Raw genomic sequence first — 23,906 nt, 5'->3', positions numbered from 1 at the left:
CCAGACGTGCCTACAGTCCAGTACTCATGATTCACAGAATCACAGAATGGCCAGGGTTGGAAGGGACCTCAAGGATCATGAATCTCCAACCCCCCTGCCACATGCAGGGCCACCAACCTCCACGTTTAATGCTAAAGATTCAGGACAGGTTCATGTGTTTTGGGCTGTGTAACACAGCAAATTAAAGTGCAAGACTGCAGACAATTTCAGAGAAAAAAGTAAAAACAAATCTGAGATCAAAATAGAAAATACAGTCCAGCTTTTTGAGTCAGACATGAAGCCCTTCCTCTAACAACTCAACTTCCCTTACAGCCATTCGACTCCAGCTGTCACTCCTGTTCTGCAGCCTTCACACAACCTGACCTAAAACATAGAAGGGCTTTAGCTAACTGTGAAACCTCTGGCCATCACAGTGTGATCCATCAGTTCCAGTACACACTAAGGTTGTGTCACTGTGTCTTTAAATGACTTCACATTTCATCATTTACAGAAAGAGGGCTGACTGCAAGGGCAATACCAGTAAGGCATCTATGAGCTCATCATCGTGTTTTCCTTTCTCCAGCAGGGTTATGATCTGTCCCTTCAAGGTTTTCACTTCGCTGCACAGCACTTTGTTCCTGGCTTTTGTTGCATCGAGGTTTTTTTTCACTTCCTCATGATTTTTTTTGAGGGCATCGTGTTCCACAGTGAGTTTCTGCAGGGATGCAAACACATCAGAAGAAATGACAGCTATAGCCTGTCACCAAACCCTGCATGCTTTGGTGAGCAAAAGGAGTCACACGTTGCCTGGAAGAACTGGAAGAAAAAAGGCATTGACATATCATATCTTTCCTAAATATGTAGAATTCATAAATAGTACTGCTCACTGTCTGTTTGCCACCATCAAAAAAAGACCAGGCTGATCAGAAATACAAGGAGACAAGGTTGATTCAGCGCGTCAGGAAGCACACGATAATTCTGTGTTACAGTGTAACTCTGTATGCTCCTGCTCTTCTATTTGCCTCATTATCCACCACGGGGAAACTTTCTTACTTCCAGACACAGGCTGGTGATGCCACAGTGCCTGCTAGAAGCAGTGCCTGCCGTATGCTGTCTGCTGAGCCATGCCTTCACCTGGTTGGAACTGATCAGAGAGCACTCTTAACGGCCTTGTAGTTACGGACAAGTACAAGGAATCTGGGGGAGTGAAGCCTGAAACACAAAGGCAGAGTGAAGCCATGCAGATTACAGTTATCAAAGGAAACCCTCCCTGTGCTGCATGCCCGTGGCTATAAACCTTTCTCATTCTCACAGCTGAGAATGAAAGGTGTGTATTACCCCACTGCTCATTCTACTGCACAGTTAAATTGTGGTGGCAACTAATGAAGCACTGGGATGGTGTTCAGGTGGCTTTTAGGGAAGTGAATGCAGGAAAAGAGCTTAGGGAAATGCACTTTGCTAGCCTGTGCATGCACAGCTGACACCCACACTGCAGCCCTCGAGCTTCTTGTGGACACAGAACTTCATATCCTTTCCATTTCAGGGCTTACAACACATGCTATTAGCCGTAGCCCCTCTCAATCCATTAACACTGGATGCCTTTTTATCTTTGTAGCAACTAAACACAATAGATGGAGGGTAAGAGCCATTTTCAAAATGCCTCTTGAAATGAGTCTGGTGTAATTCTCAGCTTTATTCTATTCAAATGTAGGAGCCCATCACCATAAAGATACATCAGGTGTGAGGGGCATGCTTGTATTTAACACTTCATGAAGAATGCACACCTGGTCATAAGGAGAGAGGGACCCTGCAAAGGTTGGATGCAGATGCAGCATTCTTCCTACATGTGACTACAGTGCAAAGTCTGTGTCAGCTGCACTGCATCCCTGTTCCTCTCTCCTACTGCCTAATGTCATATACCAGGCCTAGTTGTCAAGTGGCCACATCTCAGGCCAAGTAGATGCATCTGACACGTGAATCATGAAGCAGAGGGAAGACTTAACCAGGTACTGAATATTTTGCCTGGCCCCACAAGAGTTCAATGCAGAAAATGAGCACGGGAGTCTTTTGCACAATCTGAAGCATGACAGAACTTCCTCAAGCAGATCAGGTGGCTTCCAAAATGGTCTCCAGGTAGGATATATAACATATACCCTGAAGGTAAGGCAGGCTATTACACTAAATATCCCAGTGAGACTCAGATCAGCTCATAGGATTTTACCTCCAAGGCTTCTTTCCTTTCTTTTTCCAAACTGCGAATTTTCAGCAAGTTCTTCTCTTGGGCTGACAGCTTCCTCAGGTCAGTAAGAGCCAGCAGCTCCTCATCCGTTTCACTCAGTAATGCTCTGCTCTTGTTTTGACCCAACTGATTCTCCAGCTCTCTAACCTAGGGGACAACACAGAGGCCAAGCACCAAAAAGCACATAAACAAAGGGAACTCAGACCGCAGCATCTTATCACTTACTTCTTGGCATTGTCATGGCTAACAGACACAGAGCAGTGAGAGTTTGAAAGAAACACATTTCTTAGCTGCTAACAAACACGTGGGTGCCCAGGGCATCTGTGCAGGGAAGAGATATGACATAAGGTACCTAGCTTTGTTTGAGGTGTTCTGGGATGCTGGAGACACGTAAGGTGCAGGATCTATAGGACATCCATACTCCTTTGGAGCAATGACAAAGGGATACCCTGTGGCATCCCAGCTGGCATTAAACATCTGTGTGGGCAGCTGAAGTCAGCTGCTGCATCTCAGCTATTCACTGCAGGTTTACTTTATAGCCAGGAGAAAGAAGTGGGCACTGCTACAGTACATCTATTCTGCTCTTTCCTGGAGGTGTCTTCTGAGATAATATGCACCCTGTTGATCTATTGACTGTAATTACTGGCAAAAAAGGGGCCTGTGGAGTCTGCTCAGACAGAAATTTCTGCAGTAGAGTGCAGTGCAATATGTACAGACTTCAGATGAATCTCAGCCAGGGGGTCTAATGAAAGGAAACTGTAATTTGCCTGTGGGAATGCAGAGATTAACAGTTTCAGTCAATAAGAGTGCAAAAATCACAGTTTATTGGCATGTAATTCAATATCAGAAAAATAAGAAGACGGTGTTTCAAATTACATGAGAGAAGTTTTATGTAAGACACTGACAAACTGCCTTCCTGTCCTGATCTGACATTTCAGCTACACTGTGCTCTTTAGAGTTAAAGACTTTACTTTTCCTGGGGGAACAACTTGAAAATCTTATCTGGCCTCAATTCTTCCCATGTGATTTCAAGCACTGAACAAAAGTGTGTAAGTCAGAGCACAGAGATGGACAAGGCTCCTTCTGTACTCAGTGGGGAGAGGCACCTTCACAACACCTTGGGATTTTAACTAACCTGCTACAGCTCTCCAAGGTCACCAAACTCTCCTCCAACACAGATGCTACCCAGATAAATACTGGGGTTTGCATGGCTGCAGTAGACTAATTAATATACTCTCTAGGAATTCTGAAAGATTGCACACATCCATACATATTTAAAATTCAACACATCACCACAATACACGCTAAAATAACATTCCAGAAGTTACCCTGAAGCTTTTTGAACAACAGCTTTCCTCAACACAGAAAAGACTGATAATTTATTTGCAGTAAATACTTTGAACTGGGATACATAAGCAGGTATAGGTGTTAAGAATGACTTAAAAAACTAACAGTTTACCTCAGACATCTTTCCTACAGAGAGCATCCCAGCACCCAGCTTGCAGAGCACTGTGCAGGGTCTGAACTCACCTTCCTTTGCAGAACAAGAATTTGCTGGGCTCGCCCACGCCAGCTGCCAGAATTGGTCAGGAGACTTTGGATATTCACATCCTCACCAACTTCATTTGCTAAGAGCTACAAAGAAGGGATTAACATCAGCAACAAGACTAGGCTGAAACGCGTGCTAGGGAGAGAGGAGCAAAAGCCACTCTCCTTAGTGGTACACACAAAATACTGTATTTGTATACACAACTATAGCCTTTATCACCTGTACCTGATGTCCAGTACCCCATGTGATGGAAGCTCTTTCAAATCATTATCATCATCCAGATTGTTGCTGCTTAGGAAGGTCTGATTAACAAAACTGCCTTTATTTGTTAAGGTAGATCTTTCAGTATTTCAGTGTTTAGGTATTAGTCTTTGATTATTATTATTTTTTTAATGAGTCCATATTTTGCTGCCTGCCTATGGAGAGTGCCAAATTGGACCATCTAGCTGTATCTAGTTGGGTGTTGTGAACAGTACCCACTACTCCTGACATCTAATACAGTTAGCATAATAGACATCATGAATCAAACGGCCACAGTATGTAAACGGCCTGCTCACGTATCACTCCCCTTCTGTCTCCTCCTCTTTTGCACTGTGATAGGAACATCTGCCACCAGCACTGCCACCAGGATGTGGTGACCCCTGTTACAGAGCAAACAAGCCAGCTGCTGGCATTCTGATAAGAAATACTGATGCTCTCAAAGCACCCAGATATGGTGACAGCTGTTAAGAATCAGGGAAGCATAACACGAGACACTGACTACAACATCAAGCAGCTGCAAGAGCTAAGTGGGACTCAGAACTGAAGTGCTGGATGGCAAAACATGTGCCCCCCTCGATGGCCAGGGATGCCTCCACCAGTGCCTTCCTTCTCTAAGGTCTGAGTGAGTGGCTCGTGTTCCTTTAGGTGAATTCAGAGTCTAGACTATAGACTATCACATGCTGATTAATAGGAATTCGATATGCAGAGGACCCAGGTGATAAAAAATTCTAGGTGACTAAAAATTCTAAATAATAAGAAAGCAACAGTACTAAAAAAAAAAAAAGAAATCGATGTAACAATAAGCTATGATGGTTGCTGAGATTTTTATGCAATAACACAGCTCTAATTATAACCACTAACTTACAGGCACACCTTATTCTACCAATGATCTCTAAAGGAACCTGACTGTTCCCCTAAAACCAGGAGAAAGGTGTCAAACTGTGCTACCTCTTTAAGAAGAGCATTTCAAATAAATCAAGATTTACTAAGCATTACTAACAGCTTTCAAAGTATTTAATTATTTTATATATGATCTGTAACTACAACTAAGCAGGAACAGAACAGGGATCTAGTCTTAATGCACACCCCTGCAATCAGGCATGAAGCCAACCTCTCTCACACAATTCTGAAAGAGCCACATTACCAAGAGCTAAAGTTAGTATGATGAGCATTTAAATTATTTATAAAAAGGTCAGCAGAGTTCTATTTTTAGAACCATACTCTCCACTCTGATCTGCATTGCAGGTCTCTTACGCAAAGTAATGAAACCAAAGGAGGCAGAGCACAAAGTAATGCATTAAAATCCATCACGAATCTAAAAGGAAAAGGTTACTCTGGATGTCACTCCACCAAGCTGTTTGAACGTGCTTTAGTTCAAGTATGATCTTTAATCTCATTAATGTTCATGGGCCTGAAACCTACATTAAAAGTAAATACACAATTAAATGCTTTGGAAAAGAGGAATGGATCTGAATGTATGCTTCAGGTCAGTCACAACCTACTTTGCTGGACTGAAACATTCCAACCTTCAAGTACCTCTACCAACGATACAGCAGAAATCATGGAAACATTCATCCTCCTTACGGTGGCACAGTATGAAATCAGTGTGTGTCCACGTGTGTATCTTTCCAATGCAACCACTGTATCTGTGGTCTCTTACACTCTCAGAGCTCACTGGAATCATGGAGGCTAAAGAAAGCTCCAAGAAAAAGAAGCCATCTTCTGACTTCACATGAGTGAGATGGGCCTGGGATCCCAGCCACAGGCGTCGTCCTGGAACAGTACCTTGTGGGTCATCTTCAGCTCCTGTTTTGCAGATTGCAGCTGGTTACGATACTCCAGCACTTTGAAGTTGGCTGTAGTTAACTTTTCTTGCAATGCTTTCACCTCTGGACTTTCAGCCTTTGAAAAAAAGAATGGATTTGGTAAGAACAGAATCTGCAGTGAAAAACTGAAGTTATTATGATGCACAGATCCAACAGAATCTCTTTCTTTCAGACCCATGAAAATGCATTCCCTATTTTCTAGGGTACAGAGGAAGTGAAAACAGAGCAATCTGGCTACAAAATTAGTGATGGGGACACATTCCTGTCATAAGAGAAGAAATGCACAACAGCAAAAAACTAAATATCAGCTTTTATTTCTGATCTGATTTTCTCTCCACAGGTGCAATTCATACCAAGTTTCCTTCTGTCTTCTTCAGAACTGTTTGCTTGATTCCTGCATCACTGCCACCAAGAGAATGTATTTTTTCCACAGCTGTCTGCAGCTGGAAAAAAAAATGCACTATTACAAAGCAAATACAGTGAAGAGAATACCTTCATGGAGGATTAACTGGTAAATAATACAACAGCAATTTTAATGCCCTTGTAAAAAAAAAAAAAAAAAAAAAAAAAAAAAGAGACTTTATATTTCCCCCTTGTTTTTAAGTATAACCAGTAGAAAACCCTTGTCCTGAAACGCTTCCCAAAGAAGCCTGTAGTATTTTATTGTGGAACAACTTCAGTGTTTTCTGGGGAATTTTATCATCAGAGGCTCATAAAATAAGTATTTATACAGATCAGTGAATGCCCAGTTCAGTGCAGATCAGGGTGATGTTGCTGCCAGCTTACTCACTGTTCAAGAAAATCAGGATATTCCATAAAAAGCACATACTTCTGTCCACCAGAGGAATTCAAAAGGAGACATGATGACCTAATGCCCTGCATCTGTGATTTAGTACTGATGTCAACACCCATTTTCTTTAGCTAGTATAGCTTTAAAGTAGTATTTCTCAGTGTGTAAAGCATATGTCTGCTATTGCTTGCGCACAGAATGAGAAGGCAGAGGCACCATCACCTCCTTTCTGAATCATGTATTTTTTTGTTGAGACTGTGAAGGCTTCTTATAGGACCTGAATGCAGCTTGGAGCATAAAAGTTTGGGAAATGTTGCTTTAAGGGGCTGAGATTTCATTCTTTGAGGTGGGAAGAAAATCTTGATAATTTGCCTGAATAAAAGAAGGTTCTGATGAATAGCTTCCTTATTACAGCCGTATGTGGAGAGAGCGCAATTCAGGGCCACTTGAGCCTTCCTTTGCAAAGAAATCCAAGCTTAGGGCACCCTTCTATCCAGTTCATCAGCTTTCAGCTGGTGGCAGCTACCAGGTCAAATTCTAATCATGTTTTCTGCAAAGATCCACTTACAGTCTTTGTTTATAAGTACCACTCTTTGCTAAGCAATTGCTCAATGACCACACCATGCGTTTTGTTTGTGGGAACACATTCGTCTTAAACCACTCATGATTTCCATGTTTTTCAGTTCTCATGCAAGCTAAGAGCTAGCTATAAAACAGCAGTGTTTTCCACTGGTGTGGTACTGATGTATTTATAAGGTACCTTCAATATAATTCATGTCAGACATGGCTTAGTGGGAACCATTGGTGATAAGCAGACAGTTGGACTGGGTTTTTGATGTTGGAGTCTTTTCCAACCTTGGTGATTCTAGGATTTCACTGAGTTTAAGCCATCTAGGAGCATGCATATGGGATGAGATTCAACACACAAATCAATGCTTTTCCTGCTCTCACTGTGAATGTCTCTATTCATAATTCATGGAATTTAGTCAATACATCACAGAAGTCTACTCTTCAGCCAGGTCTACATTAGGTCAAGTGGATGCACGAACTGAGGGCTCTGTTTCTGCCCACACACAGCTGTCTAGTCCTATTTGAAGTATCCTACTTATATTAATATAATCCCACTTATATTAACTATAATACCCAGACTGCCAGTCCTATCACATCAGCCTGTATGGGTGCCTAAGAGGTGAAGCAGTGCCTCAAATGGTGCTTTTTTGCCTATGAACAGAGAACTGAGATGTACTTTCGTTGTCTTGGTTCTTTCTATCATCAGTAGAAAAAGATGAGTGCAAATCATCAGCTTAGCTTCAAATTACTAAATAGATGTGTGTGTTCCTATCTGTGGTAGCTTTTCTTACACATCACTCAATATTTCATAGAATCATAGAATGGCCTGGGTTGTAAAGGAGCACAGTGCTCATCCAGCTCCAACCCCCTGCTGTGTGCAGGTCACCAACCAGCAGCCCAGGCTGCCCAGAGCCACATCCAGCCTGGCCTTGAATGCCTGCAGGGATGGGGCATCCACAGCCTCCTTGGGTATTTCTGATAGATACCCCCACATTACAATTCATCTCTATCTCAGAAGAGACAAGTTGCTTCATTGGGTTTTGATTTTGATGGTGCTAACGTCCAAGGAACAGATTGGTTCATATCTGAGAAGTTCACCTCTGCTTCGATCAGCAATTACTGTTTCTTCACCTCCTTTTCTGAAGAGTCTGCAGTACTTTTCTTTTGGGTAAATATCAGAGAATGTCTGAAGTTTCTGTCTGAATCATGGTCATTGTACTTCTTCAGCAGAGGATTACAACCAAGACAATGTTTTTCTGGAATATTTCCTGTAATTATTTATGGCTTGCTTCCCTACGTGTGAGACTTCAGAGGTCCCCAGCTACGCCAGATATTTCTTAGCCTTCCAGCCAGAAGGGTCTTCCAGAAGACCCTTCTGACCAGAACTCTCTTCATTTATGCAGTTCTCAAACATACCATCCAACACTTCTCCATCTTTCAAATAATAGGTACAATTCCAATGGATGAATCATTCAGGACAATACGTGATTGCAGAAGATGGAGTCAAAATGCATTTGTCAGATAGCAAAATAAATGTTATTGATACACTTAAGTGATGTCTTCTGAGGAGGCAAAGTGCAGCAGAACACATTAAAAATGATCAAAAATTTACCAAAAGTGTATAAGGAACAACAGTAGGAGCCAATGAACAAAGTAAACACGGAGATCAGGGCACCTAATTTTCATTTCATCTCAGAAAAATTAGTCCTGTGAAAGGTCAGCCCATATAAAAAAGTCAGAAAAACACATCTGCCTGAGTAAAGATCTGCTATTTAAGTGATGTAAATTGTTCCTACCTCAGTTCAGACAGCATTTATGCCACTTGTGCTTCAAAATACAAGTAAACATTCCCAAATGGCATTTCACACATCTTTGGCTCGTTCTAACTTACTGATGTCCTCTCCTAGCTCCTCCTTCCCGCAGCGGTGGAAACAGCTGAGGGCACACATCCCTCCCCTCCCAGCACAGATAAAAATGATGAGAACTCCAAGCACGGATGCAAAAGCAAATTCAAAATGGTAACATGAATCAACCCCACAGCTGCTACAGCTCCTCAATCCCAAAAGCTGGACTTCTCTCTTCTAGCATAAAGAAAAAGAAAACAAGAAAAACGTCTCACTTCTCTCTCCAGCTCCTTGACTTTGTTATTCAGTTGCTTCACTTTGGCTTTTTCACTCTCAGTCTCAGCAATTATCTCACGGTTCTTTTTGGCCAGTTCAACTATTTTAGTAGCTGCAACATCCCCCGCTAAACCAGACGTCCCTGGAAAGTACACAAAAAAGCAAAGGATATTTCTTACAGGCAAGAGTCACAATAGATGATGCTTTTGTTCTCTGTCCAGCTCACAGCGTACTGTTATTGTCTAAGCCATTTCTTAGCGCCGTGCCAGGCACTTCAATGAGTAACAAAGGGAAAAGAGGCGACAGTGATTCCAGCTGGATTGCTTGGTTCTTTGAACAAGCACCACAATGTGGCCAGCAAAGCCACATTTCACACTTTAGCAACAGCCACGTCACAAAAGACCACAACAGTGGTCATAGCAATATTTCTACAGGGAAATGGTAGAGGTGTTTTCTGCTCACCGTTGCGAAGGGCTGCTGTGACCAGGTGGCATAAAGTGGCACGTTACAGAAAAAGACAACACTCTACTTTGCACTGGTTGTTTACTTCTGGAGTTGCTGAAACAGAGGTGCAAACTTTGGTAGACATCTGTCCTTAAAGGTCAGGGACGTTATTGCAGTTGGGTGCTGGATAACATCCAGGAGATTTCTTTGTGCCTATTTGTGTGTCCCTTGTGATTACACACGGAGCTTTACTGTGATCTTTTAAACAGACACTTCACTCACTTCCTCATCAGAGAGGGCTAATTAGTGTCACAGATAAAGAAATCCCTGGAATGCCTTGTGCAGTCCTGGCTTTTGTTAATACCACAGAGGTGAAGAAAAGCTTCCGTACAAGTGCAAAATTGATATAATTACACACAGTGCTCAAGAAAACCTCTAGCTCAGCAGTGAGAATCAGCCTGCAACAACACCTTACATTTGGGCTAGATGAAGACTGTACAATGAATTAGCTGTTATCGTTCTTTTTAACTCTTTCACTCTCCTTCAGTACTCCTAGTGACTTTTCTGCTGACATCTGTGAAAATTCATTTCTAGAACTACAGTGAGATGCAAAGATGACAGACTACTCTTAAATGAATTCTGAGTCCTGTAAAACCTCTGGAGCAGGTTCACAGAGGCTATGCAGAACACAGGTGAGAACAGAACGTGACCCCATGTCACTATTTTAACACCTTGTGAAGTAAATAAGAAGTTCCTTACTTTTAAAAGCATTTCCACTGTTCTTACTTCTTTATCTGATATGTTTCCCCTAGCAGCTATTTATTCCTTAGCTTTCATAACAAATAATGGCTGCTAAGGACAATAATACATATTAAATTAATCTAGAAACAGGCTCAGGCTCCCATGCAATGCCTTCAAACACATGGAACATATTTAATTAAAGGTTCTTGTTTCTCTGAAAAGCATGGGAGTCTCTTGCCACAAAGTAAATAGGAAACACAGAGGTATGGAGCAAACTGCCACAGTCTGGTTGTTTGCCAGCCAAGAAACTGCAACAGCATTTCTGACTCCTGTTTTGACCTAGTAACACCGTATCATCTACCCTAAATAAAAGCTGCAGCTAATTATTAAGAATAAGAATATAATACATGCATTATTTAGTCCTGCTTACTGCTGCTCTTCCCCTTCACTACCAGCCGGGTCATCATCGCTGTCCTGCACAACAGTGGCACCCAGTGGAGGAGGTTCAAACTGCACAATTCCATCTTCAAAGGCCGTCCAAACAACTTCAGAGCTGGACTTCTTGTTGAGCCAGCATTCTGCATGTATCCCATTCAGGCATTTAAACAAAAGAAGCCTGAACAAGGAATTTAACACCAGGTAGCTGAGAAACCTGCAACGCTGCTTTTTGACATTAATAAAAAGGCTTCTAAACTTTCTGAGTCATCATTTTTCGTGCTGATAGTGGCAGGTTCGTAGATCTGTGAGGAACACAAATTACTGTGTATCCCAAAAGAGCACAGAATTCTTTAAAGGGACATCTAGTTACTGATAACAATATTCTGTGCCTTTGGCCTGACATGTCTGCCAGTATCAGACCCCTTCTTGTCCTTCAAGGAGCTCTCTAAGAAGAGGAGCAGCAGCACTCAAATTTTGCAGCTCATGAAACTGAAGAGTAAGAAGTAAGATGCAAGTGAGATGCATACGTGTCAATCCATGTGTACATGCTATCATGTCAAATCACTGCAAGGAGCTTCCCACTGCCAGTGAGACTCCCAGGTGGGAGAGATACTGATGTCTAGATAACTGCAAATGCCAAAGTGTCAGCTTAGGCCTTGCAATTCTTTCTCAGTCATAAGAGCTGAATTTGGATCTTCTTAGCAGAATTTTATTACAGGAGTGGAAATGGAGGCAAGCACATTATGCCTGAAGTACTCCTTTTTAGCACAGAACAGGTGAAATAGATGTCACATAAACATTTTACTGTCAGGAGGTTTATTTATCTCACAATTATGTTGTTTTTCTCCTTTTAATGCCTTCAGCAGCAAGCAAACACTGGCACCAGTGTAGTGTGAACACAAAGCTACCGTGTTTACCTGGCAAAGCCAATCGATCCTCCTGTATTTTTTTCTGCAGTTGCTTTATTTCAAAATCTTTCTCTGTCACCAGTTTGTACAGTCTGCAGTTCTCATCCCGGACCTCTCGAAGCTGATCGTGGAGTTGTTCATTCTCAACCTCAAGCAATCTGACAAAAAAAAAAAAAAAAAGGAATGGCAGATGTCACTAGAATGTGTTTCAAACAGATGCTTCTAGAAATAAAGTAGTGAAACGACTGTATGCTAAACCAGGAATGAGTTGACTGAATTAAGCAGAACATCCTGAACACCAGCTGGTCATCTGATATTTCACCTATTCAGTGAGCTTCTGTCTTTTTCAGAAATTCTGCATTTCCTTGTGTTCCCAGGAGCAAAACATCACAGAGCAGTTATTTTTTCCAGTGCTCCTGAGGCTGCTGAAGAGTCTCATCTCATTCAGCCTTACCTACCTGGTTCTTCACAGGAAACAGGTGGGCTTGCCATTCAGCACCTGTGACATTCAGGCTTTACTTTCTGTGCTTACCAAAGCCAATAGAAGCCAACAGAGCACAAATTACAAAAGCTGCTCCTGAGGTTCTTTCTTCAAAAATGAATGCTTCATAGCAATTCTAAAAAAGATCAATTTCCCACGTCCTCATTTGATGTTCTTGGAACCTCACCAGGATGGATTACCATCAGTTTGTATTGTTAATGTTACTTTTCGGAATTCACTTAGGAAAAAAGAATATCAAAAAGCCCTCTGAATGAGAGGAAATAGCCTTGCTCCTCCAATTCTCTGTTACATTTAGTAACATTTATGGGTTTCATTTCTCTCAGACATTCAGGGATTGAAGAACTTTAATCTCTTTGCTGTCCTTTCATGACAATTCCACCAAATGCAAAATCTGGAAGTTAGGCCTTGGAGGCTCAATTAGACCCTGAAAACACAGACATCTATCCAAGATGTCCCAGAGTCATCCGAGCCCACTATCTGGTGAAGAGATGCAATTTGATTATCCACACCCAGGTGCCATCTGAGCTGCCCATCCAGCCCCCAGCTGCTGCTGCTGAAAGGCACAGGTCTCCTGCCTTTCCCATGCAGATATCCCTGATACCCTGGGGCATCCCAGATAGCACAAGGCATCAAGCAGCCAGCACTGTGACCTTGGATATAGGCATTTTGTGACTTACTCTGGAATAGAGTCCCACGCCTTAAGCCTACAGGCAGATTGCTCCAGCCTGCAGCTGGTAAAGGAAGTTGGTAGCCTGGGTGATCACAGAGATTTGGATGAAGGCCAATATGTGGCTTTAAGCACAACGAGAGCCAGATGTCAGCTATCTCAACAGCCACCTAGCTCCTTTCTCTCAAAAGTTTTAGCAAGTTTTTTGCTCAAACCAGTCTCATAAATGCACGATCTATATGTGCGTGTCACAGAATCACAGAATCACAGAATCACCCGGGTTGGAAGGGACCTCAAGGATCATGTAGTTCCAACCCCCCTGCCCAGCAGGGCCACCAAACACACACATTCAGATCAGGTTGCCCAGGACCCCGTCCAACCTGGCCTTGAACACATCCAAGGACGGGGCATCCACAACCTCCCTGGGCAGCCCGTTCCAGGGCCTAACCACTCTCCTTGTAAAGAAATGTCAGAACAAATGACCCCTTAAAACAGTTATAAACTACAGAGGCAATTTATAAGATGATTCACAATCCATAATTAAGCAATGCACTTCTGCTCCAAAGCTGAAAATCAAAGGGAGATCAAAGTCAGTTGTTTACAAAGCAGAAGAAAGCAAGAGGCAATCTGAGCAAAGAAAAGACAAAACTAAGTTATTCCCACACGTACTACACACAGAAGTTAGCAACAAAACTGTGCTGACTGAGCGAGGGATACATGGACAAAAACATTTTCAGCTGTTATGAAATTAACATGTAAAGAAGGTTCTGAGCTCCCAGCACACCTGGTCAGAGATCTCTTCCTCAGAGCTGGCTTCAGAACCTTAACAAACAGCACTTCTGGTAAAATGGCTGGAAATCCCAACTGCACCTGAGCTGGAGTCTCATTTGAGAGACTTCTTCCCACCCCATCACAGAGTGACTCTATGCATTACAAAGGAGGTTCCCACCCAAGTGGTTCAGCAATAGAAAAACAGTCAAAAGAAACAAGCTGCAGAAAGCTCACTTGTTTTACTGTAGTTCAAAGAAACAAAGCCAGGTACAGCCTGTGAGCATCTATAACAGATATTCAGGTATCTTTCCCAACCCTGTTACAGATTCTCCATTTGATGGGGAAAATCACTTAATCTTAATGGCACCAAAACAGATAAAGTCACAGAAAAACAGACAGTAACGTCAGCTAGACACATGCCTGAATAAAAACTGGAAGGAAGAACGGAAGGAAGGAAAAATGAACTCCTGAGGCCCACAGGAAGAATGACAGCTGAGAGGATGAAGTGCTGCTGTAAACAGCATGGACATACAGAAATCACTGCCACTGCAGACCATATGGAGGAGTCCTCCTACTTGGGAACGGCTTTCTAATGCGTTGTCATGGGAATACAGCAACACAGTATCCGTACACAAGAATGAATTCTTTCCAGAAGCAAACCCTGCCTGGATTTGATAACTGCTCTTCTGCCAAATGTAGACATACACGGACAAAGGACAATCCAGAGAAATCTGTAGTCTGCTACACTTGGTATGTCAAATGAGGACTTTTAATGGTCAATGCTACTGAAAAAAAAGAAAAGAAGAGCTAGGTATCAGCTCTTGAATTGCTCAGACCTAAATTACTGAGGTGCAAATGTCAGAGAAGCATTGCCAGAATTGCTGGGACTCTCCTGCACTCTGCACCTCACTCCACCAGTATGTCACAGCAACTCCTCAGATTCCTTTTCCCCGATCAAATTCACAGCTGAAATGTGGGAATCAGTCTCCCTCTGCAAAAATAAATCAAATCTCCACAGTGTACTTTACGTACTATCATTAAAAAAAAAATGTCGAAGGGGACAGTTGTTAAGAGGACAGATCAGAAGCTTACACTGGGAAACCAGACTGCCTTGGAGAAGAACCTATGTGTGAAGACTTCCATCTTCGCGTGGAAAGCGAGAAGGAGAGCTTCAGTTTCTTTCTGAAAGCTCAGCTCCCTGCTTCCACACAGGTTTCTCTCCCAGCATGAACACCATATTCCCAGAAGCACCTGAAAACTTCACTGGTTCATTCCCAGGTTCTGCTGCAGCATACGTAATTGGGTGTGAAGCAATCTTCAGAAACAAGCTGCCCAGGGTAACACAGAAGGAAGAACAGCATTTAGGGCGCAATAAAGCTTGGTTAGTGGCCTGATAAGCCTTGCTAGAGGTGTCTTTCCGCACTATAGATTATGGGAGATAAAATTGTCTCAAAGGTACATACCTGTGTGACTTTCCAGGAAGGAGCTGGCAGCTCCTTCTACCCACCAACGTTCCACTGCCCACCTCCCTATCATGGCAGCAATAAAACAGTTTGTGTGGCTAAGGCTATAATCTAGATCACTGAAATAAAAATACCCTTGCCCCGGAAACTGAATTCAGTTTCCAGCACAGCCCTGAAAACAGCTGTATCAGTAGAGCTGCAAGTGGTGAGCAGAAGCAGGAATTCTTTAAGCTGTCTTCACCACTTGAAAGGGAGAAAATCACAGAAGAGCCAACACTGTAGTAATGTCCTTGGGATCTGTCCAACTCCAAACCTGTTCTAGTTCATAAAAATACAAATAAATTAATCGTGTCAGGAGACACTGACTACATCCTAGGAGGAAGATGGATGATCTGAGCTGCGGTTTCAAATCTGGTCCAGTAAATTGAATTGTGCACTCAGCTCCAAATGCAAGATAAAGAAAGATTCACAGTAGAATGTCTAGTATCCTGATAACCCAGATACTCCCTCAGTGGGTGAGATAAGACCCAAACCTCTGACCCTACTATGATTTAAAATCCTACCTTGTATATCCCTGTCAAGTATCTCACCCATGAGGCAACCTTATCTACAAGACTCCTAGACATATACTTCATCTCCTGTGGCTGTCTTTTGACCTACTAAATCCTGTCATATGTGAAGAACGCGTGGAGGAACACTTCCCTGGGCTGCAGGCCTTTGGTTTATACCCACTAGCTGCGTGATGCTTTGCACATATTGGTTTCTGGAAATTAGTCATGTAGAGAACTTATTTACAAAGCTAGGCAGGAACTAACCAGCAGTTCAGTCACCCTGATGGTCAGGCAGTACCTAGCTGCTACCTTAACCCCTCTGTGCTGCAGCTCTCTCCTTGTGAAATACTGAAAAATAAAGATCACAGTGCAAAACATATCAGACACAGTGAGGGTCTTCTCAGGATAATGGACACTGAAGACAAAGTGCTCTTCTACTGTGACTTTTGTAAGATTATATGCTAAACACACTTTAGGTGATCTCCTGAAGGAGCAGTGCTGCTACACTTTTACCTTTTGCTGTCATCTTCAGTTACAGGTTGTTCTGTTTCAAGCAAGTTTAGATCAGTCAGGATGTTGAAAGTCTCCTTTCCATTGCCACTGTTAGCCTTCTGACTGTTCTGCTTTTCCTTCTGACTGCTCTGCTTTTCCTTCTTCCTCTCCATTAGATTCTGTAGTCTTCTCTGCTGTTGTACCTGAAGAGCTTTAAACTGGCTTTTAAAATGTTCGTTCCCACTTATGTCTGATTCCATTGCTTACTAAAAGCATCACAAGAAGAAAATGAAGAGCAAAAGAGAGCAGAGATCAATATCACATTCAAAACATCCTCTTCTAATAGCTGGTTTGTAGTTTTTCCACACCGACCTTTGCACAGTCTCCCTGCCACCACCTCTTCCTCTCAATCACTGTGCTCTTCAGCCTCACAACCTCACTTTAATGGCCTTTTACCACAGATGCCTTTCTAACTGAAAAAAAAAAAATTCAGGTCTATCTTCACTCTAACATTAAAATAAGTGGTTTTTTTTTTTTTTTTTTTTTTTAAACAGATCCATTTAAAACAAACATCTTTAGAAAAGAGCAAGCCGAGGCTGAAACGAAGCCAGTGTAACAACCGTGTTACAGAGACTGAAAGTCTCTTCCCCCAGAGGGTGGTGAGGCACTGGCACAGGTTGCCCAAGGAGGCTGTGGATGCCCCATCCCTGCAGGCATTCAAGGCCAGGCTGGATGTGGCTCTGGGCAGCCTGGGCTGCTGGTTGGCGACCTGCACACAGCAGGGGGTTGGAACTGGATGAACATTGTGGTCCTTTTCAATCCAAGCCATTCCATGATTCTATGGTCCCTGTTTATCCACTCTTCCTTTGGCCACCAAGAGCAGGTTGACAACCTTCCCCCATCTTTCCAAGGGCTGAGTGGTAACATTAAAGCAGCAGTATCACTATCCATTTCAATGCCTACCCCCCTTTTCACTGTGATTAAGGCAATCTGTTTTCTAGAGTGTTCCAGCCCTCCCTCCTTCTGTTTAAGGCCAAGCGCACCTTTGGCCTGACAAAACCAGTGGCTAAAGCTCCCACAGGCACACCCTGCAGACAGCGATTAGCAGGGGGCCTATCTCACTCTGAGGCAGCCAGCAGCCAGATGAAGGACAAAGTGCACCTGCGTGATTGTGAGGGACTTTATTCAGCACCAAGCCTCGCTGGGGACGAATTACAACCTGCGTGCACCGTTCCCCCTCGGGGCTCTCTGGGATGTGCCACAGCTCCCCTTGCACACCGTCACAGGCCGCGCTGCTCCATCAGCCTCTCTTGCCGGCCCACCCGCTCCGAGCCCCAGGAGCCTGCCTGCCTACCTACCTGCCTACCCGGCCTCCCCCAGCCCCGAGGCCGGCGGCGGAGCCCTCAGAGCCCGCGTTGGCACGGCCGTACCCAGCCCCTCCAGCTCCCGGCTCCGCCGCCGGCCCACGCCGTTCCCATAGCAACAACCAGCCGAAGGCGGAGCAAAGCGCGGGGCCGCGCATGCGCACCGAGCGGAGCGCCGCTCTCCTCAGCGCGGCCGCCATCTTAGCGCCATCGGCCTCCCGCTGACCCGAGGCGGAGACAGGAGCCACCATTTCTCCATCCTGGGGAAGAGAAGGGCGGTTTACGGCTAAACGAAGCGGAGCAATCTCCGCCTGCCCTGTAGTACCTGGAGGTGTTTTCCAGCTGCCCCCTGGCTCAGCACACCGCTCCCCAGGAAATCCTCACACAAACGTTGGTTATCCGCAGTGCTCTCAGCTGTTTATTCACATTGCATCGCACATTCCTCCCCACAGCAACATATCACAGAGTAGGAGGGCACACCTTATTCGTGAGACATCATATTGGCACGATGGAATGTAGGCTAGTCAGAGAAATATCTTTTTTTTTTTTTTTTAAACCAACTCACTTCATCAACACATTTATTTTTGTGACTGCTGTTAGAAATAGGAGGGGTTCCTGCATAAAATCACATTGGCAGTTTACAAAGGTTTTATATCTCACCCAAGGGGCTTTTCAGATGCAAGTGCTTCAAAATTTCTATGGGAAAATATAACTGTGTAAGTCAGAGCTAGATGACGCTTTAAAAGCATTAGAATGCCAAACCCAGACATACTTTAAATGTTACATTTAAATATTAGCCAGAAGAACACTAAATAAAGTTACAAAATACAGTACTCCAAGGGTCTGAAAGCCTATGGTAAAAATAAGGAGACTGTGTCTTCATTAATGATGAATAAATATAACATTTAAATAGCTGAAACACACCAAATAACGTCATGCCTTAAATAAAAAAATAAAATAGATGTTTATAGATCTCACTATTTTAGCAGTCAGCGCTACTGGAAGCTTCTAAATTACAAAGCTGGAGGCTGGCAAATACACGGGACAGAAGATAACATGAAAATACAGTGCTATCTTACAGATACGGCCTCTACACCCTGGCTGAGGCTTTGCAAAGCTAGCTCAGACTTTGTCATTTTGGGCAATGGCAGCAAAAGAAGTCACCAATTGTAGGGCTGAGTAAAACAGCCAAGGGGAAAACTATGGGTGCTTTACTATATCCCCTAAACAGCAGGGTATGATAGGGCCAATCAAAGAGAACCAGACTGCCATACCCATTCGCCTAGTATGCAATCATTTAGGCTGCCAGCCTCAGAACAGCGTACCATATACAAAAATAAAGGGCAATTCTCTAAAATGATATATTTTTCCCTCAAGAACCCCTCGATATGAGGTCTATAGATGCAGTACACAGGTCACCACCGGGACAGATGTAGGTCATCCTTCTGTTACTCCTTGGGCTTTATCACGTACTCCTGAAACATGGAATACAGCACACCTATGTGACAGAAAAAAAACACAGGAAAAAAAAAAAAGCTGGATTGAATACAAAGCGTTCAAAATCTGAACTCTGAAATTCTGAGCAACAGAAATAGCATTTCCCTTCCTCTTCTGTCATTTGTGGTTTGTTTGGTTGGTTTTTGTTTGTTTTAAATAGTCATGATGAACAAACACTACAGGATTTTCCGTGCACAGAAATTTTCCTTGTACACAGATTCCCAGCCAGCTCTAGTCTGCTTTGCAGCCAAAGTCAAGCTTTGCTTTTGCACTTTCTGGGAACCCAGTTTAGGCAAGCCGTGTTTTGTGGGATGCTCATTCAAAACACACACACAGCTAAAATAAATACTTAAATAGGGCCTCGAAGTACAGATCCTTCAGTACATTCAGGGATAATTCTGGGCAATAAGATCACTGTCTATGCAAGCTGTCTTTCCATTGCATTAAGTTCAGAAACAGCAACATATTTACATGGGAAAACATTAACAGCAGGCAGTCCTTTATCTTTTCCTCTAATTTCAGTACCTCCAGAAGCTTCCCACATGTAAAAGCAGTCAAAACTTCTACTCTCAAAGCTAGTGGAGTTTAATAGTCAACACGTGTACTACAACATGCACCAGCAGGAAAAGAGGTGCAGGAAGGTCTCCACAACCCATGGTGCTCCCTGCTCAGTACGTACCACACGTTATTGCTCCCACAACGAAGCCCTGCGCTGCCACGCGCATGTGAATCAGGTGAAGCGACATCTTTGTGTTGCCCCGATGCTTCAGTTTGTACAGCCCATAGCCCACCACCACAGCAAAGCCGGCCATCCCTGCAAAGGAGGAAGACATCCACGTGAGTAAGGATCGCCTCCCACATCTTGGTGACTTTGATCTGCCTCAAGAAATCCTGAGAGTAAGCATGTTTTTGTCTGATCTCTGCACACAGCGCAAGTCCCTGTCCTTCCCACTGCTTTCCATCTCATTTAAGTCGCAAGTCAGCAGGGAAGACAATGACAATTTCCAGTGGTGTTAAAACACAACAGCAGAAACTCAGGGATCATTCTCAAGGCGTCAGAATTTCTTCAGTATTTCTCAGAGAGCACAAGAGCTGCTTGCTTTCTTGGAAGGAAGCTCACAGTCATGAAAACGGCTCAGCACTGGCTGGGACACTCAGTGCTAATGGTTTGTGGAGGCATCCTAACCTGCCTGCCAAGGATGTTATTTTGGGTGTTGTCACATTTGGCCTTCTTTCACCTGGACACAGGTCATAAGTTCCTCTCCCACACTACAGGACAGATGTTCAGCAAGGTATCTTCACAGGGACACTTCATTTTAGTCCCACAAACCACACAGCCCAGGCTATACCATTTCCTTCCGGTATACAGAAAGGCTCTCACAGAACACCACACACAACAGTTTTCAATCCCTGCCACTTCAGTCCACGTTTAGGATGATTATTTACATAGTTCAAGGAAGGCTGCCAAGTTTTAAGGATTGTGTGTATTTTACTGCCAAAAGCCCAGACAGCTTGGCTACCTGAACAAGAATATTACCAGTTCCACCTGAGAAGCTAACAGCCTTTCTCTGTGCATGATTTACAGAATAGCTTCATAAAATACAAATTGAGAATTCTAGTGCCTGCAAGTCAATCTGACACAGTTTGAGGGTGAATCGATCAGCCTAGGGGAACCCAGCCCATGGAGCATGCAGTCTGCTCCAATGAGCCACAGAGCAAAGTCCTGTGACCACAGAAACCAGAAGCAGCAATCAGCTGTTGCGGAACAGCTCACCCCAACTGACCTGAACACCGTCCATTTAAGGCAGCTTGAAATCAAACTCTGTGTCCTGTTAGAGGCGGTTCCCAAGCACAGAAAAGTTCCCAGGGGGCACACAAACCTTTCCTCAGAGCTTTTCCAGTAGCTCAGCAAAGGCTGAGAACTCAGTCTCCTCAAACTGGGGAACCACTAAACCTAAAGACGAGATGCCTCATCGATTTCTCTCTTTACCCAGCAGCAAATACCTCCGCAGGTACGATCAGCACTGCTGTTACCACGTAACAACCCTGCACAAGGAAGTCATTTCAAAGAGGAAGTCCTATCAAAGCAATTACCTACTCACTGTACGGGACTGTGTTTGCCATATTGATTTCCCATGCACAGAGAGCCTATGTAAGTAAGAACGCCCAGACTTAAGCTCACCAATTGGTACAAATGGCGTCTCCTTAAATTTCCGTAGCAGCTTCGATGTCTGGCTGGTTTCAGTCTCATACTCAGGGTAAACAGGTTCATGTCCGGATGACATGGTGCCTGCAAAGACAAGGAGTCTCCCTTGAGATTTTATAAATCAGTTAAAGGGAACTTTCAGAAAAAAAAAAAAACCCTTGTGTATTCCACAGGAACGGAAGGTCAGCTTAGTTCAGTGCAAGCTACAAGAGCTGAAGCTGAGCTGAGGAGTTGCATGCAGATGATTTAAATCAAGCAAAGCCTTGGGAAGCTTATGTACAATTCAGAAAAAGTTTGATGGCAGAAACTTGTTGCTCTATTAATCTTTCACCCCACGACAGATCCCAGCACTCCCACAGGCCCACGGGCAGCAAGAGGCTGCTGAAAGCTTTAATCTCTGCCCACATTTCCTCTCACTGCTCACCACACTGCTTCGCTCCCTACCAGCAGATTCCTTAGTAGCTGCCCTCAGCTCATCCCTCCCTTTTGCTGCCTGCCAGGAAATGCAACAGAAGTGCTACGGGTGGAAAGAGCAGCAGAAGGTCAGGGCTGCCTTTAGTGGCTGCCCTGTCACAGCTGCAGCCCATCCTGCTGGAGAGCAGAGCAGGAGCGTGCCCTTGGTGGACACAGCAGCATCACAAGCAGTTGCCATTGCAGCACAGGTGATTCCCCAGAGAGGAAAAAGAAACAAATAAAACCAAACATCACCGCATTTACAAGAGCTCTACACGCTGAGCCTACACCTAACTAGGGAGATCACCACCAGAACTCCCCTGGTCGATCCCACACCACCACGCCGCGCTCCTCGTTTCACCTCCCACTGTAAGCATCACTCAACAATCAGCAGCCACTCCTGCTACCACAGCCAGCTCAGGAAGGATTTCTACCTGCATCAATCCAGCACTGCCCCAACACGCTCGATACCAAACTCAACCCAGCCTCCCCGGGAACCGCACTGTAGAGCTACGCTAAGGGCAGGCCGGGGACCTGCCGGAGCACACCACGGAACAGGCAGCACGCCCGGGCCGAGCAGCATTTCCTGCACACCCATTTCACCCCAGAGCTCTTTAGAATAAACGCTCAAACCGCTCCCAGGGCCCTGCCGAGCTGCGCTCCGCCCTTCTTCCGCAGGACCATGCACCTCATGCCCGGGGAACGCCAACCGAGCCGCCGGGAGCACCCAGCGGCCCGAGCCGCCCTGACCTTGCCCGACACCCGGGACACACCGAAGCCCGCAAGGCCGCCCGCGAGAACGGCTTCGACACGGAGGAGGCGAACGAGAAAAAAGATAGGAAAGAGACAGGCCGGAAAACGACCCTCAGCCCCGCACCCGGCGCCCCGCACCCGGCGCCCCGCTCCCACCGCACAGCACGCACTGAAGTCGCCACTCCGCACTCGGCTCCCGACACCGGCCGGCGTCTGCGGCGCCAGGCCCCGCCCCCTCCGCGCTATTGGCCGGCAGCCTCGCCCTGCCTGAGAACTACAGCTCCCAGAGCCCCGCGCGCCCACCGCCAGCCAATCCCGAGCGCCGCTTGACGAGGCGGAGCCTTTGCTCCTTATATGGAGTAAAGTCCTTATATGGACTAGGAGGTGAGGCAGGACGTGACGTCACTCGGGGGCTCCTCCCCTCCCCCCCATCAGCAGTGCCTGCAGGAGGGGCGGCGTGATGTCGTATGGACCCTTCCATCCCGAGGGCTCTTCTGTGCCGTCCCTTCTGCACTTTTCTGATTGCAGCTCAGCCCTTCTGCTCCATCTTCTTGCATTAAATTCACTTTGATAACAAAGGGACAGAGGGGATCCTGCTTCCTGTGCCCAGCACTGAATGGAGAAGTGTGTGTGTGTGGGGGGGGGGGGACAGGGAGGATTTTGCTTTTTTAGGGCAAAATCAAACAGTGCAGAGGTTGCAGCATTGATACACAAAGAAGAGATGTCAGCCCGACAGACACCTGTGCAGGGGTGTCTGGAGTGGCTGCATCACAATGTGGGGCTGCACAGGTTCTGGGTGCTGGAAACCCTGAATCACAGAATGGCCAGGGTTGAAAGGGACCTCAAGGATCGTGAATCTCCAAACCCCCTGCCACATGCAGGGCCACCAACCTCCCCATTTAACACTAGACCAGGCTGCCCAGGGCCCCATCCAACCTGGCCTTGAACACCTCCAGGGATGGACAGAGCATCCACAGCCTCTCTGGGCAGCTGTTCCAGCACCTCACCACTCTCTGTAAAGAACTTAACAGCCAGTGAAACCCATATGGAACACATACATCCCCCTGTGAAAGGCAGGGACGTGGCCATGGGGTCAGGAGCAGCCATGTGTGACCTCAGAGAGGCCTGAGATGTAGGGCAGTGAAGCTGATGCCATCAGTGCTGTCATTACTCTGCCTGCCCCAGGAGTTCAGCAGGGCCATGAGGCAGTGCCTGTGTTCAGCTATGGATTGTCATTATTATTTTTTTCCCTTAGTGTTTACTACATCACTAAGAACAAACAGTATTTGCAAAACCATAGGGATTTGGGGGATGAACTCAGC

The 23,906-nt window shown here is 44.9% G+C and overlaps 2 protein-coding genes across 5 annotated transcripts in view; both read right to left on the bottom strand.

Moving 5' to 3' along the window:
- The window catches only part of CCDC13 (coiled-coil domain containing 13), a 31,702-nt gene extending 13,954 nt beyond the window's left edge, over positions 1–17,748 (bottom strand). Inside the window, exons 1-9 of the mRNA XM_042817603.1 lie at positions 17,670–17,748; positions 16,333–16,577; positions 11,875–12,023; positions 9,334–9,476; positions 6,208–6,297; positions 5,814–5,930; positions 3,749–3,853; positions 2,201–2,365; positions 518–694 (exon numbers count right to left, since the gene is read on the bottom strand). Of these exons, the coding sequence (XP_042673537.1) occupies positions 518–694; positions 2,201–2,365; positions 3,749–3,853; positions 5,814–5,930; positions 6,208–6,297; positions 9,334–9,476; positions 11,875–12,023; positions 16,333–16,571 (1,185 nt within the window). The 5' untranslated portion in view covers positions 16,572–16,577; positions 17,670–17,748. The remainder of the gene's footprint in view (positions 1–517; positions 695–2,200; positions 2,366–3,748; positions 3,854–5,813; positions 5,931–6,207; positions 6,298–9,333; positions 9,477–11,874; positions 12,024–16,332; positions 16,578–17,669) is intronic.
- Positions 17,749–18,066: 318 nt separating this feature from the next.
- Positions 18,067–22,814, bottom strand: HIGD1A (HIG1 hypoxia inducible domain family member 1A). Of its 4 annotated transcripts, none has more exons than XM_042816991.1 (4): positions 22,755–22,814; positions 21,355–21,462; positions 19,852–19,986; positions 18,067–19,173 (listed from the first exon to the last, which is right to left on the bottom strand). In XM_042816991.1, exons 2-4 carry the CDS (start codon positions 21,455–21,457, stop codon positions 19,124–19,126), a joined length of 288 nt encoding a protein of 95 aa, XP_042672925.1. In that variant the 5' UTR covers positions 21,458–21,462; positions 22,755–22,814; the 3' UTR covers positions 18,067–19,123. The 4 variants fall into 4 exon arrangements, with proteins under 4 accessions (XP_042672925.1, XP_042672926.1, XP_042672927.1 ...); XM_042816992.1 differs by having other exon boundaries at positions 22,723–22,784; XM_042816993.1 differs by having other exon boundaries at positions 22,741–22,759.
- Positions 22,815–23,906: the final 1,092 nt, after the last annotated feature.

Source organism: Centrocercus urophasianus, unplaced genomic scaffold (genome assembly GCF_019232065.1).
Source record: "Centrocercus urophasianus isolate 14NV4802_14NV808 unplaced genomic scaffold, USGS_Curo_1.0 seq_16, whole genome shotgun sequence".
NCBI classification, from domain to species: Eukaryota; Metazoa; Chordata; class Aves; order Galliformes; family Phasianidae; genus Centrocercus; species Centrocercus urophasianus.
The sequence above is the reverse complement of the archived record's forward strand: the minus strand, read 5'-3'. Positions and strand labels throughout refer to the sequence as shown.